Source organism: Mustela lutreola, chromosome 4 (assembly GCF_030435805.1).
Source record: "Mustela lutreola isolate mMusLut2 chromosome 4, mMusLut2.pri, whole genome shotgun sequence".
Taxonomy (NCBI): Eukaryota; Metazoa; Chordata; class Mammalia; order Carnivora; family Mustelidae; genus Mustela; species Mustela lutreola.
The window spans coordinates 149,954,828-149,967,791 of record NC_081293.1 but is presented as its reverse complement, the minus strand read 5'-3'; the positions used below and the strand labels follow the sequence as shown (position 1 = coordinate 149,967,791).

General features: G+C 33.5%; 1 protein-coding gene across 8 annotated transcripts in view; it reads left to right on the top strand.

The window, feature by feature from the left end:
• Positions 1 to 12,964, top strand: part of HYCC1 (hyccin PI4KA lipid kinase complex subunit 1) — a 135,155-nt gene that overhangs the window by 87,409 nt on the left and 34,782 nt on the right. For 4 of the 8 annotated variants that reach the window (XM_059171337.1, XM_059171339.1, XM_059171340.1 and 1 more), the window contains one exon: positions 6,337 to 11,112. The exons of 1 other annotated variant lie outside the window; for it this stretch is intronic. In XM_059171337.1, the coding sequence (XP_059027320.1) occupies positions 6,337 to 6,911 (575 nt within the window). In that variant the 3' untranslated portion in view covers positions 6,912 to 11,112. 3 more of the 8 variants (XR_009352872.1, XM_059171342.1, XM_059171344.1) reach the window with 3 other exon arrangements.

Below are 12,964 nucleotides of genomic sequence, written 5' to 3'. Positions count from 1 at the left end.
AATGTCCTTGCTCTGAGTGCAGCCCTTTAACTTTGGGGGGTCCTTATTTTGTGTTCCTGTGGCAGCTCTGATTTCCTCTAATCTGCCTTGCAAATTACTGGCCCAGGCTATAGATTGTTTAGAGTGCTGTTGTTTTTTTCCAACCCAGGACACACTTCATGTTCATTATTTTGTATTACACAAATATGACTTCTGTTGCTAAGAAATGCTAATAACATACACACAGTTTGTGTACCTGTCATTGGCTGCCCATTGCAATCAGAGCAAAAGCCAAGCACCATACTTTGGCATAGGTGGCCCTAATGATATGATATCTTGCCTATCACTTTTACCCCCCTTGAAGACCTCTCTCACCTTTCCTTCTAACTTTCAACATACTGAGCTGTTTCCATTTTAGAAGCTTTGTCCTAGCAACTTGAGATAATTAAGCTGAGGTTTGAATGATGAGAAAGTGGCAGTGTGGACTGTCTTCTTCCACATCATTGTGTAGCCAGTACTTTATCACCATTTAGATCGCAGCTGAAATGTCCCTTCCTCAAAGAGGTCTCCCCAGACTACGCATCTAAAGTAGACTTTTCCCTTACCATGCTTCTTACTCTTTCCCATTATACTCATTTACTTCATTGCATTTTGCACTGTCTGAAATTTTGTTGTTTCTTTAATTTCCATACTGCTGTGTAAGCTCCATGAGGGCAGGTTCTATGTCTGTCTGGTTGGCAGTTGTATCCCCAAGCACCTAAAACACTACCTGGCATATAATAGGTGCTCAATAAATAGGAGTTAAATGCATGAGTGAGGGAATGAATGATAAAGAAATTTATAATATAGACTGAGCAATTCATTCCTTCTTTTTTTTGAAAAACAGTGTAACAAACATGATAGTAAACTGGGTAGAGGGGTATTCACTTATAATCCCAGTACTTAAAGAATTATCATTTTATAGATTTTTCCTATTTGTGTATCTATTTTTCATACATGTACTGTACTTGAAATTTTTGATGTGTTTTTTTTTTTCGGTTAATGTTGTCAAACATTTTCCTAAATTCTCCCAGTAAGTCCAGTTGTTTTAAAGGCTATCTAGTACCACATTGAGTTGATATTCCATTGTTTAACCATTTCCTTAATATGCCAAATAATTTGTTTCTAACTTTTTGCTATTATAGATAATACTGCAATGAATAGCTTAATGAATATAGATAGCATTTTTCTTCCACTGAATAGGATAAACTATAAACATAAACTGGCTGGATTAAAAGGTATGAAGTTGTTCAGATATATTATGACATTTTAAATATTTATACCTTATAAATTGTAAAGGAATGTGTATCACTTTCTTTTAGAGTTTACTCAAATACTTCTCATAATGTCAGAATTGTATGATGCACACATTTAAGGATTAGATTAATTTTTTAAAGCTTTGGCTTATTTTATTAATTTCATAAAGGAATTTTTAAGTACCTTGTATCATAATTTATTCCTTTAGATTTACCAAGGAGTCTGAGCTCAGAGCTATGTAAATTCTATGAATAAATAAATTATTCCTATATTAAGTTTCACTTTTAGTAAATAAGGTAGCCATAAAAAGAAAAAAAAAACTATAGCTAGAATAAGGAATTTCATGAGTGATGTAATAGAACAGATAATTGGGATTATAAAATTACATATGAGGGAAATCATAACTTTTCATGGTGAGTTTTAATGATATTTGCAATTTTTTTTACCTTTTTTGTTTTCTCAAAGCCAGAAGAAATTTTATAGGGAGAAATGATTTGAGTGCCTTTGAGAACCAATTTGGAAATGTCTATTAAAAAAGTATTCTTTAACTCTCCTAATTTCTCTGTGTGGAGAGAAGGTTACCTGTTTATAGAGGTCACACAAATAAAATACTCTCTGAGACGTTTCTCTTTGGACCTTTTTTGAACTTTTCGAATTGTTTGAAGTCAAATGTAAGTATTGTTTTTTATAGGTATAGAACAACCATGACATCTCTTGCATATATTTAAGTTCAAGGGTTTTGAACAGGTTCTATTTTCTATTTATATCCCCTTATAGTATCTCCTCTATAATTTTCTTTTAAAAAAAAAAAAGATTTTATTTGTTTATTTGACAGAGAGAGAGATCACAAGGAGGCAGAGAGACAGGCAGAAAGAGACGGGGGAAGCGGGCCATGTAGGTAGCTATGTGGGGAAGAGCATTCTAGTCCTAGGGAATAGCAAGACCAGTAAGAAGGTGTGTGCAGGAAGATTGGGTCATATATATGGGAAGAAGTTGAAGAAATAATAGAAACCAAGATCATGTAACAAATGTTTGAGTTATATAGTTATCTTTATTCTGTAATTTTCATATTCATTCTTTCTAGCTCTATACAGAATCATGTTTTCTTTTTATAAATTTACCTTAATAGCTTAAAAACTTGCCATTTTTACCATTTTCGAGTGGTAACATACACAAATTACTCAAAAATTTGTGCTTGTGAAAAGAAACACAATCTCATTTTTCTACTTGCCATTTATTTTAATAATTTTTTAAAAATTTAATATCATTGTTTTGGGGGCTGCAGATGTTGACTAGTATCCCAGTACATGTGACTGGCAAATCCCATTGCCTAGTGCTACTTTATATAATATTCTTCTTGTCATTTTCTTAAAAAATGTTCATCATTGCAACACTATTTTAAATTAATAATTTTCAATGGTGTCTTTTAAAAGCTAAACCTAATTTAAAAAAAAAATAAAAAATACTAACCTTGAGAGTTATTGACCTGTTTAAGTTTTCTTGGAGACCTTTATCTGCTCTTGCTCTCTATTCAGCCAAAATAAATTATTTGCTTTCTATGAAAAGACCAGGCATCTAAGCAAATAAGTTAAACCTAATGGAAGGAAGTCAGATTTAACTCAAAGGACTTTAATGAATTGAAGAGTTTGACTTTGTAATGTTAAGTTAGAATTTTAATAAGATTTAATAAGAATTTGTAAGGTTAAGTTAGAATTTAATAAGTTAGAATGGACTTTTGAAGTCTAAAGAATTTGCTGTTTAGTTCACCCACTGAATAGTTGTAACTCTTTCTGAACTTCAGTTTCCTTGTCTGTAAATGGGAGTCAAATTGCTTACTTCAGAGAATGTAATTTAAGAATATATATGAATGCTTAAAAAAAACTGTTTAGTACCATTCAGTGTAAGTAGTGTTGCTTTTTATTTTATTAGGCCATCTATGCTTACCTTTTATGTTCTTTGGCTTTGCTATGTGTGGATAATTTCCACAGCTTATAATTTTTTTTGGATTGGATGGTCCCTTTTAATAGATCTTTTTTGAAACTGCTTCTATAGGTAAATGGACAAGGCTTGCTTGTCACCCAGCAATGTGGTGGTGATTTTACTCTCAGTTCCAGCAGCCTCTGGCATTTATCTCAGTTAGATATTTACTTGCCCTCACTCTGAAGACATCTGTTAGCAAGGGGAAGGCTGCTTTGTTAGAACTTTTTAATTGCATTAAACCTCTATTAGAGGTGATACCACCGAATCAACATCCTTTGGCCTATTTAGGAAGTAAACATTTCACTTAAAGAAACTTCAGTCAAAAGTTTATGAAGCATGAGAGACTATGGACTCTGAAAAACAATCCGAGGGGTTTTAAGTGGTGGGAAGGTGGGAAGTTGGGGGAGCCAGGTGGTGGGCATTAGAGGGGGCACGGATTGCATGGAGCACTGGGTGTGGTACAAAAACAATGAATACGGTTATGCTGAAAATAAATAAAAAATAAATTTAAAAAATTACAGTTAAGTAACAACAACAACAAGTTTATGAAGCACTAAGTAAATGGGAAATTACTGTACCAGCACATTGACCCACCAACCCAGGGCAATGTGAAGCTTTCAGGGCCCCCTGAAGTGCATATTGCTGCTAGGTATGGAGTACCCAGGGCATTCATAATAACTTTTGCTTTAAGTTTTCAAAAGTTGAAAGAATTTGAATAGAGCAGTGGTTCCCAAACTTTGCTGCACATTAGTCACTGGGAGCTTTTAAAAATCCTGATGTCTAGGTCATACCTCATACTAATTAAATCATAATGTCTAGGGTGAGAGCCAGGTATCAATAGTTCTTCAAGGTTCCCAGGTGATACCAATGTGTAGCAAAGCTTTAGGAATATGTGGCTCTGGCCTTTATTCTTTTGCTACCTATTACTGTTTCACATGCTTAGCATAATGAGTGAGAGCTTGAAAATCCTATCATGAGAAACACTTGAAAGTAGTAGGTAATGTCTGTCAAGCAGATTTGTGTTCTACATTTTTTGAGACGTATACTGTTTTACATAGTCTTATGTTGTTTTGAACTTTAATTTTCATTGCTGACCCATAGTAGATGTATTTATGTTATTTTTCCCATTTATTACAGCTATTTCCTTGACAACTTTAAATAAAACCATGCTTTGTGGCTTAAGATACAGAATAAAATATCTACAAGTATTAACTAGTTAGGAGTTTCATTCCTTTGTTTTGATTATAATAGCTGCTTTCAGAATAAAAGACCAACAGCCAAATTGTTTTCCAAGTCCATTTTTATTTTTCTCCAGTTTAGTAATAAACTGTTATAAGCTGGCCTAAATTTATGGTATGATTATGAATCTGAAGGAATAGATTATTTAGTTGTGTCACAGCTGCATTAATATTTCCTAATATACACAATGATTGGTGTGTGAGATAGAAACTGTACTTGCAGCATTACTAACTGTGATATTATGAGTGAATAATCATTTTCCCAAGATGGCACTTGATTAAGCTAGCCTCAGTATAATCTAATAAAAAAATCAAATTATAAGTGTGCAAGGAGAGTTCCTAAGTGTCTTGATTCCTACTGTTGACAGGATTTAGAGTTTTGGCTGTACATCCTGGAACATTTGCCCAAGATTTGACCTAAGTTCAAATGGCCACAGTGTTATCTTAAAAACAATAGAAATTCTATTATGATTTGCAAAAAAATTTCTGTTTCATGGTCCATGTCAAATATGTGTGTGAAAAAAATGCAGAACATGAATTGATGCTGTGAGTTTTTTCATTGTCATTTAAAATTAAAGAATATCACCCTACCATCTCCAATGTTGTCAGAGCAATGTAAATTATGGAAATTTCTACAGTGCAGATATTTGGCTTAATTCATAACATTCAGTCATCCAGTTTTTGTTTTGGATCTTTTGTTTTTCTTGTTTTGCATTTTTATTTTGTTTTGTTTTCAGCCATCATTTTGTCTTATCATCTTCAATTCTAGAGCAACCTGACAACAGTAATGATACTACTGAATTGGGCATCCTTGTCATTCCTGAGATTAGTGTCACAAATGTGGCCGGAGAGAGAACCGGGAATGGGGAAAAAGGCAGAACACTAGGAGAGATTGATGCTCAGCATATACAGGGTGTGCAGGAAACAGCCACAGATCCTAGAACTGAGAGCAAAGGCTTGCCAGAGATCAGGAGGCAAAAATCTGTAAGAAAAATGATGGAGGATGGAATAAACTCACCTGGCAGAGTGCAGTTTTAGCAGAGCACTTTCTAGCTGCCCTCTAAGGTATCTCATGGCAAAGGGCCACTGCTGCATGTCTTAAGCCACAGTTGCACAGTCACAAAAAATTTGCATGTCATCTAATAATCAGAATGCATGAATTATGCACCACAATTTCTCAATGATCTAATGCTCTTTGGAATGGTCATACCTGTATTTTCTCTGAGTAAATTGTTATGAAAACTAAGGCAGAAAATTACTTCCAAAATAATTTTCTGCTTATGTTTTGAGATCTGAAATTATTTTTTTATCTTTGCATTTTTGCCATCCTTGATTTGAAGGATAATGTATATAGAATTTTAACAAGTTTGAGCTCATGATATATATGTTCAGTTTTTTTAATCTAAGTAAAATAATCTAGAATGTAATATGCAACCTTTAAAAAAATATTTAAAATATCTTTATACCATTTTTTTTTTTAAGTTACTCAGTAAGAGCTTTGCTACTGGGGGAGAGTTTACCCCTGGTTTTTCTGTGTGGTATTTTTCCTAATTATTTCTGATCTTTTGCATGAATAGTAAGAGAACTCTTTCTAAAAACACGGGTTGGGGGGGTGGTTTATGGCATGCTTTTTGTTTAATATACTCTAAATTACTCTTAGTTACAATGAACTATTTTTTCTATTTTATAGAATGTTTTGATTTATCCATTAATTTTGGTCTATAATCTGTTGCTTTATGTAATTATGCTAAAGTTTAAAATATCATTGATTTGGTATTAATCATGAAACAAGAATTATTTAAAATACTTAATATTAATTAATCTTTGTTATTTCTTTGTTTAGGAAATGCAGAATTAACAGGTCAAGAAGAACTGATGGAGATATCTGAAGTTGACGAGGGATTTTATTCCAGGGCTGCGTCTAGTACCAGCCAGTCGGGTTTATCAAACAGTAGTAACAATTCTAGTAACAAGACAAGTGTAGGAAAGACTCAGAGACGGTCAGCAGGAAGCAAAACTGGAGGAAAAGAAAAAGAAACTCCAGGAGAGTCTTGCAAAGATCACTTTGCCCGAAAACAAACTCAAAGAGCCCAGAGTGAGAATCTTGAGCTTCTCTCTCTGAAGAGACTGACATTAACTACCAGCCAATCCCTGCCTAAACCTTGTAGCCATGGTTTGGCTAAGACTGCCGCAACTGTGTTTAGTAAATCCTTTGAACAAGTCAGTGGTGTCACAGTCCCACATAACCCATCATCTGCTGTTGGCTGTGGGCCTGGGACAGATGCCAATAGGTTTTCTGCGTGTAGTCTCCAAGAAGAAAAGCTTATTTATGTTTCTGAAAGGACTGAACTTCCAATGAAGCATCAATCAGGTCAGCAGAGACCTCCTAGTATTAGCATTACTCTGTCCACAGATTAATTAGTAATCGTTTTCTCACGTAACCAACAAATCTAGAGGGACAACTTTGCTTCTTTATGAAAGTGCCCAGGGTCTGTCATCCCTTTTCCAGACAGGAGCCCTGATGGCTTAAATTCTGAAGGCTACCTTGACTTTATGAAGGGAATGATATGTAGGTTGCAACAAGTTGAAATATGGTTTTGTTATTTCTTGGGTGTATTTTCGCCCTTGATTTGAGTCTTTTTTTCTTTCTTATTTGTTTCTGTTGCTCTAAGATTGTCAGTTTAATACATTTTGGCAGATTGTCTGATCAGAGTGATTACATCTCATGAGAGGTTGTGAATTCTTTTTTTAAAATAATTCCTACTTTGGTAGTTGTATGTTTGACCTTCAGAGTCAAAGGGAATCTCCATGTATGGGAACTGTTTCTGAAAGGAGGCAGAGGTGCAGCTCCTGGAAGTCTCCAGCTGACATGCAGCGTGGCAGTCTGAAAAAAAGGCATGTGAGAAAACAAAAATGATGTGTATGAAAAGTGCCTGATAAAAATATTTGTAATCAGATTATCCTTGAGATTACAAGAATCCTTGATATAAAGCACTGGAAAAATGCCTACTAACTCGGTACCTAGACTATAATTCCAGGGCCTGGGTAGAGGGATTTCTGTTGTTATCTTTGGAACATTTTTATATCAAAAATCAGATTGCTAGTAGATGTGTTGTCTTGAAGTATTTGATCTGGATTTAGCAGGTGAAAACGGAATAGGCTATGAAGCTCACTTATCCTGCTGCTTGACTTTGGAAACCTAGATAGTTTGGTTTCCTATAATTCAAAGAACACATCATTGAAGACTTCCTGGAAATCAATGTAAATCGTGCAACGCAGCTCTCAAGATACCAGTGTCAACCATATAATACTGAATTATTTGTCAGCAAATGAAGGATATTAGGTAATATTTTTGTCTATAAAATATTGTGAAAGAAAACATATGGTTATTTATGTTTGTGTTCTTAAATTTAAAACTATAAAATGTGAAAAATTTAAACTTTTTTTCTGAACAGGCCTATTTTAAATATTCTTTTTATGATAGAATAATCAATGTAGTAGCCTCCAACTGAAAAATAAAAATGAAAAGGCAGTATGGCAGAAGCTAAACAAACTTGTATGTAGCTATGGAGAACTATGTGACCTCCAGGTAGATGTAAAATTTGATGTTTGCTAATAGTAGTTGTTTTGGCTATGGTTGAGGTTCCCTGTAAATCAAGTATCCTTAACTAATAATTCAGAGGGAGAGAGAGAAAGCAAGGCTGAGGATGAGAGTAAGTTGACTGAGAAGGAAGGCCTGGGGAGCAGTCCCCTCTTTGAGTCTTTCACTGTTAGTACATACATAGTGGTTTCCTTATTTACAGTCCCTCGCTCTGGTCACACAGAACATACTGGTTTTCCTTTTGTACCTACTTATGCAGAGCTCAAATGTGAGAAATTAATAGTCCTGAGGAGTGTTAAAGCATACACTATGAATGCAGTTTTGACTGTTAACTGCTTTGGCTACCATTTTAAATTTAATTCTTCAAAAAGCATGAACTAGTTTTCATTCATTAACTCTGAATAGAATATGGTTTTTAATATAAGTGAATTTGAGTTTTTTAGTTCCAGTAACAGAAATGGAATTAGATCTATTGTAGTAGGAAAAAAAAGACAACCAATCAGACAGTAAAAGTTGATATTGTATTAATTTAACAGGAATCCTGTGTACAATTTAAAATAGTTTAAAATGTCACTGTGAATTTCCTATCGTCTTTTTATAGTTCTTTAACAAAGAATTTCCCCCTAGGCATGTAGCTACTAATAGTATTAATAGTCTTAAGAACTAGTTTAGAAGATTAGCATTTTAAGCAAGTTAAGGTGCTTAGGAAACTTGTAGAAAAAGTTTGAGGAAACAGCTGGCACAAATGAGAGATCAGATTTTAATCATCAGCTGCTATAATGGATCTTCATTTTGGTATTATTCTAGATTATTGCTACTCCTGTAGTCTGAGGACCAGTACATAGCATCGGCATCACTAGGCATCTTGTTAAAAATGTAGAATTTCGGAGCCAGTTTTGATCTGCTGAATCAAACCTGCATTTGAACAAGATCCTCAAATGATTTTTGTGCACATTAAAGTCTTACTTTTATTTACCAATACTAATTTACCAAGTTACTTACCTAGTATTTAGAGTTCTCAGTGGTCTCACAACTCTAGATCAAATATGTTAAATACTACATATTATAATCTTCATTGTTTTTAACAGCTGATGAATTTTTTATAGTGTCCATAACACTTATTAATCCTCTAATTCTAAATTTCTAATGATTTTCATTTATTTTTACAATAAAAATATAGCATTTTATATTTTTCTTTTTAACTGTAATTGGAATCAGCGTTATAGATGCCACAATTTTACGTATGAAAGGGGTACCATCTTTTATACAATGCAGAACAAATCTGCATGCATATATTATTTTAAAAACTCTGAAGGCTTACTCAGTGCAGTGGATCTGAATTTATGCTTCAAATTATTTGCACCAGTTGATTTTCCAGGGTATGAAGTTATGTTAATAGTAAAATTATTTATAGTACTTTTGATACTATTTCAAATAAGGATTATACATTTGAAAATTTTTATAAAAATTATAAATATTAGATAATGTTAACTTTGGTAACAATTACAGTGATCCCTATTGCTCTCTTCCTACTCATCTTTTCAGATTGAGTTGGAGTCACATTTGTAGGTTTTCTCATTAAGATCCTGATATAACCATTTGGTCACAGGTCTCCTGCATATCCAGAATAATACCCTTTACCACAAGAAGGATTCTGCCCAAATGGGTCCTTGTACCCAATACGTCAAAGGATCTGAACAGAAATTGTAGTTCCATTCCAAATTTTAAGCCCTTAGAGGTTCTTGAACCTCTTCCAACCTCTCCCTCTTCAAAACCCAACTTACCTGAGATATTCTGATGAAGCTGGGTCCCAGCATTTGCCTTTGGAATGAAGTGCGGGAGAGAACAAAAGTAGACTTTCCAAGAGGACCCAGGGTAAGTGAGCACCATGGAATCCCTTGTACACTACCATGGAACTTTTTAAGGCAGCTCTGTAGTCTTGAAGGTTAGAAATCCTGAGTCCTTAAATGATGACACAGTTTTTTTTGAATAAGCAATGTTTCATTGCCCTTTTCAATTATGACGCAATTGCTTAGCAAACGTTACTCACATAAAAACAAAAAGTTGAATTAAAGGGAAATATATTTTTTTAAACCAAAATAGATAAAAATGATTTCAGTTCTAAGGGATTTTTTTCCTGTTTTGGAAGAATATAATTAAAATATTAAAACCTTTACATTCAAATTATAGAGAAAAAGTGTACTCTGAGACATAACTTTAAATAAATATTTAAAATAAGGCTGTTTAACATTTGAATCTATAGGCACAATAAATTTATACTTTATTAAAGGGAAGCACACATCAAGGAATCTTTATGATAAATAATGTGAATGAAAAAATGTTTTTTAAAAAGCCATTAAAGAGAAGAATAATTTCATGGGTACATAAATTAAGCATTTTAGATAGAAATTAATGTATAATAGTGTATTCCCAATCTTTGGATGAAAAATAAAAACTATTTCTTTAATTAGCATGTATTTATACTTTTAGATTAGTTGCTTAGTAAAATTATACTCAATACTTTGATTGTTCACATTTGTTTAATTTTGTTAAATTCTTTATCAGAACGTAAATACATTGTCTTCTGTACTTTGTGTGTACCTAAAGAGACTAGCAGTGAACATTTTGGAAGATGTTTTTGTGTTTTTTAATAGTAAAGTTCTAGAGTACCAGTGTCTTGATATAAAGTTTCTGTTAGTAAACTCAAGATCTTATTTTGCATACCTTTGCTTCCTCTTATGTGGAGTTTTTGTATACCTCTTATCTTTCAATCATGTAGTGATACTAATCTTTTCATAGTAAATATACTTGTTACTAATTGTATTCCTAGAGTTTACATTCCTAAGAATAAATTATGACTTTGCATATTTTTATGTGCTCTCTACCTTTTTAAGGCTATGGAAATAAACTGGAGTTTAGTTTTTTGAAGTTTTGTATATTGTGTAAATGTTGTCCATATGCAATACTTTATACAACAGTGTTGCCTCTTGTTTTATTGAAATAAAAACTGAAAAAATATTTTTTCCAGATCATTTTACTCATTAAAAACATCATCATAAATTTTTGCAAAAGTCATGATGTGGAGGAAGAAAGTAAAAGAGGAAAACTTAGGTGAGTTGAGCCATTGAGAACTTTTGGGAGTAAGCCATAGGACAATAACATCTCGTTTTTGGCTTTGTTTTACCTGGCCCAGGGATAGGAAGTGATAAGTCCACTGATGTCCATTCAAAAGAAAATGAGCTCCATGGTTCATAAGCTATTGATGCATTATTTATCATACCAGAAGCACAGGCAAATTTAGGTAACAATGCTTTGCCCTTTTATCTTTAATATGAGTCATGAGTCTTGATCTTTTGAGTGCAGAGATTCTATGCCCCTAGTTCTTAGCATAGTACTTTTTGCACAGTAGGTATTGAGACATTTAAGGAATGAGTGAATTAGGCTGATGTTAGTTTTGGGAAAAATCAAGAATAGAGGGTCTCCAAAATATTATATTACAGTAAAATTTTAGAATTTCATTTATTGGCTCTAGGAAATCTCTGTGGTACTACTTGAATTGCTTTACTGTGTCTGCTTAGAAACAAGACCCTCTTAGAAACTTGAAAAGAAATTCCTGTTATGTAGTTGATTGTATATTTGGATAATTCCATTTTATCTTATGAGCTAAGTAATTTGGGAAATGTTTCCGGAACTACTATTAGAAGAGTATTCATAAAGAACCACAGCAGTGGTTTTGTGAGCAGTATATTAGCCTTATGAAATACACACTCTTGTAGTGACTTTAGTAATCCCAATAAATAGTTAACTCACCTCCTAGAATCTGACTATGCTAATACCAACATAATTATTTTTGTAATTATTAAGAAAGGCTTTAAAAACAATTCTAGTCATTTGCTAATTTTCCGTGCATTATTATGGTGGTGGTGGTGGTGGTTATACATAGCTATATATGTAACGAAAATTATAGTCTCTATTAATTTTCAAAACAATTCTATAAAATGAGTAGAATCTCCATTTTACAAAAGAGGAAACTGAAGTTCTGAGGGCAGACAACTTGCCCAAGATCATGTAGCTGCTGGGTGCAAAGCCAGGGCTTGAACACAGGTATTATGGCTCTCACTTTCCTTTTTTATTACTTGGTGAAAGGAGGTACTAAGTAGATACTACATAGTGGACATATATATGAAATTCAACCATCCCATCTGTCTCATAGGTGATAGAGTTAAGTTTTAATGCAAAAATAAAAGTTTTCCAAAAATAAATTATAATATGTTTTGTAGAACTTTAGATAATTATGTTTCAGTAGTAAATTGAATGCTGGCTATTCTATTAAAGACATGGTAAGAAAGCAAATTAAGGGGCGCCTGGGTGGCTCAGTGGGTTAAAGCCTCTGCCTTCAGCTCAGTTCATGATCCCAGGGTCCTGGGATCAAGCCCCGCTGGGCTCTCTGCTCAGCAGGGAGCCTGCTTCCCCTTCTCTCTCTTTCTGCCTGCCTCTCTGCCTACTTGTGATCTGTTTGTCAAATAAATAAATAAAATTTTTTTTAAAAAAGGCAAATTAAGATTTTTATTAATTTTTTTTACCTGCCAGATAGCTAGAGATGAAAGAGGCTGATACTAGTATAGATGTGGGAAAGCATTAGTCTCTGAGATAATTGGCAGAACAATTAAGGCAGCTAAGTTGGTGAGCAGTTCAGCAAGGTCTATCAAATTTTAAAGTGCACATATCTCTGACCAAGCAATGCTATTCTTCTATATCTATTCCATTCTTTATAAAATCCGTAGAAATTTGAGCATAAATGTGTGAAGGTATTCATTGCAGCATTGCTTATAATAGCAAAAAAAAAAAAAAAAAAAAAAAGGCAATCTAA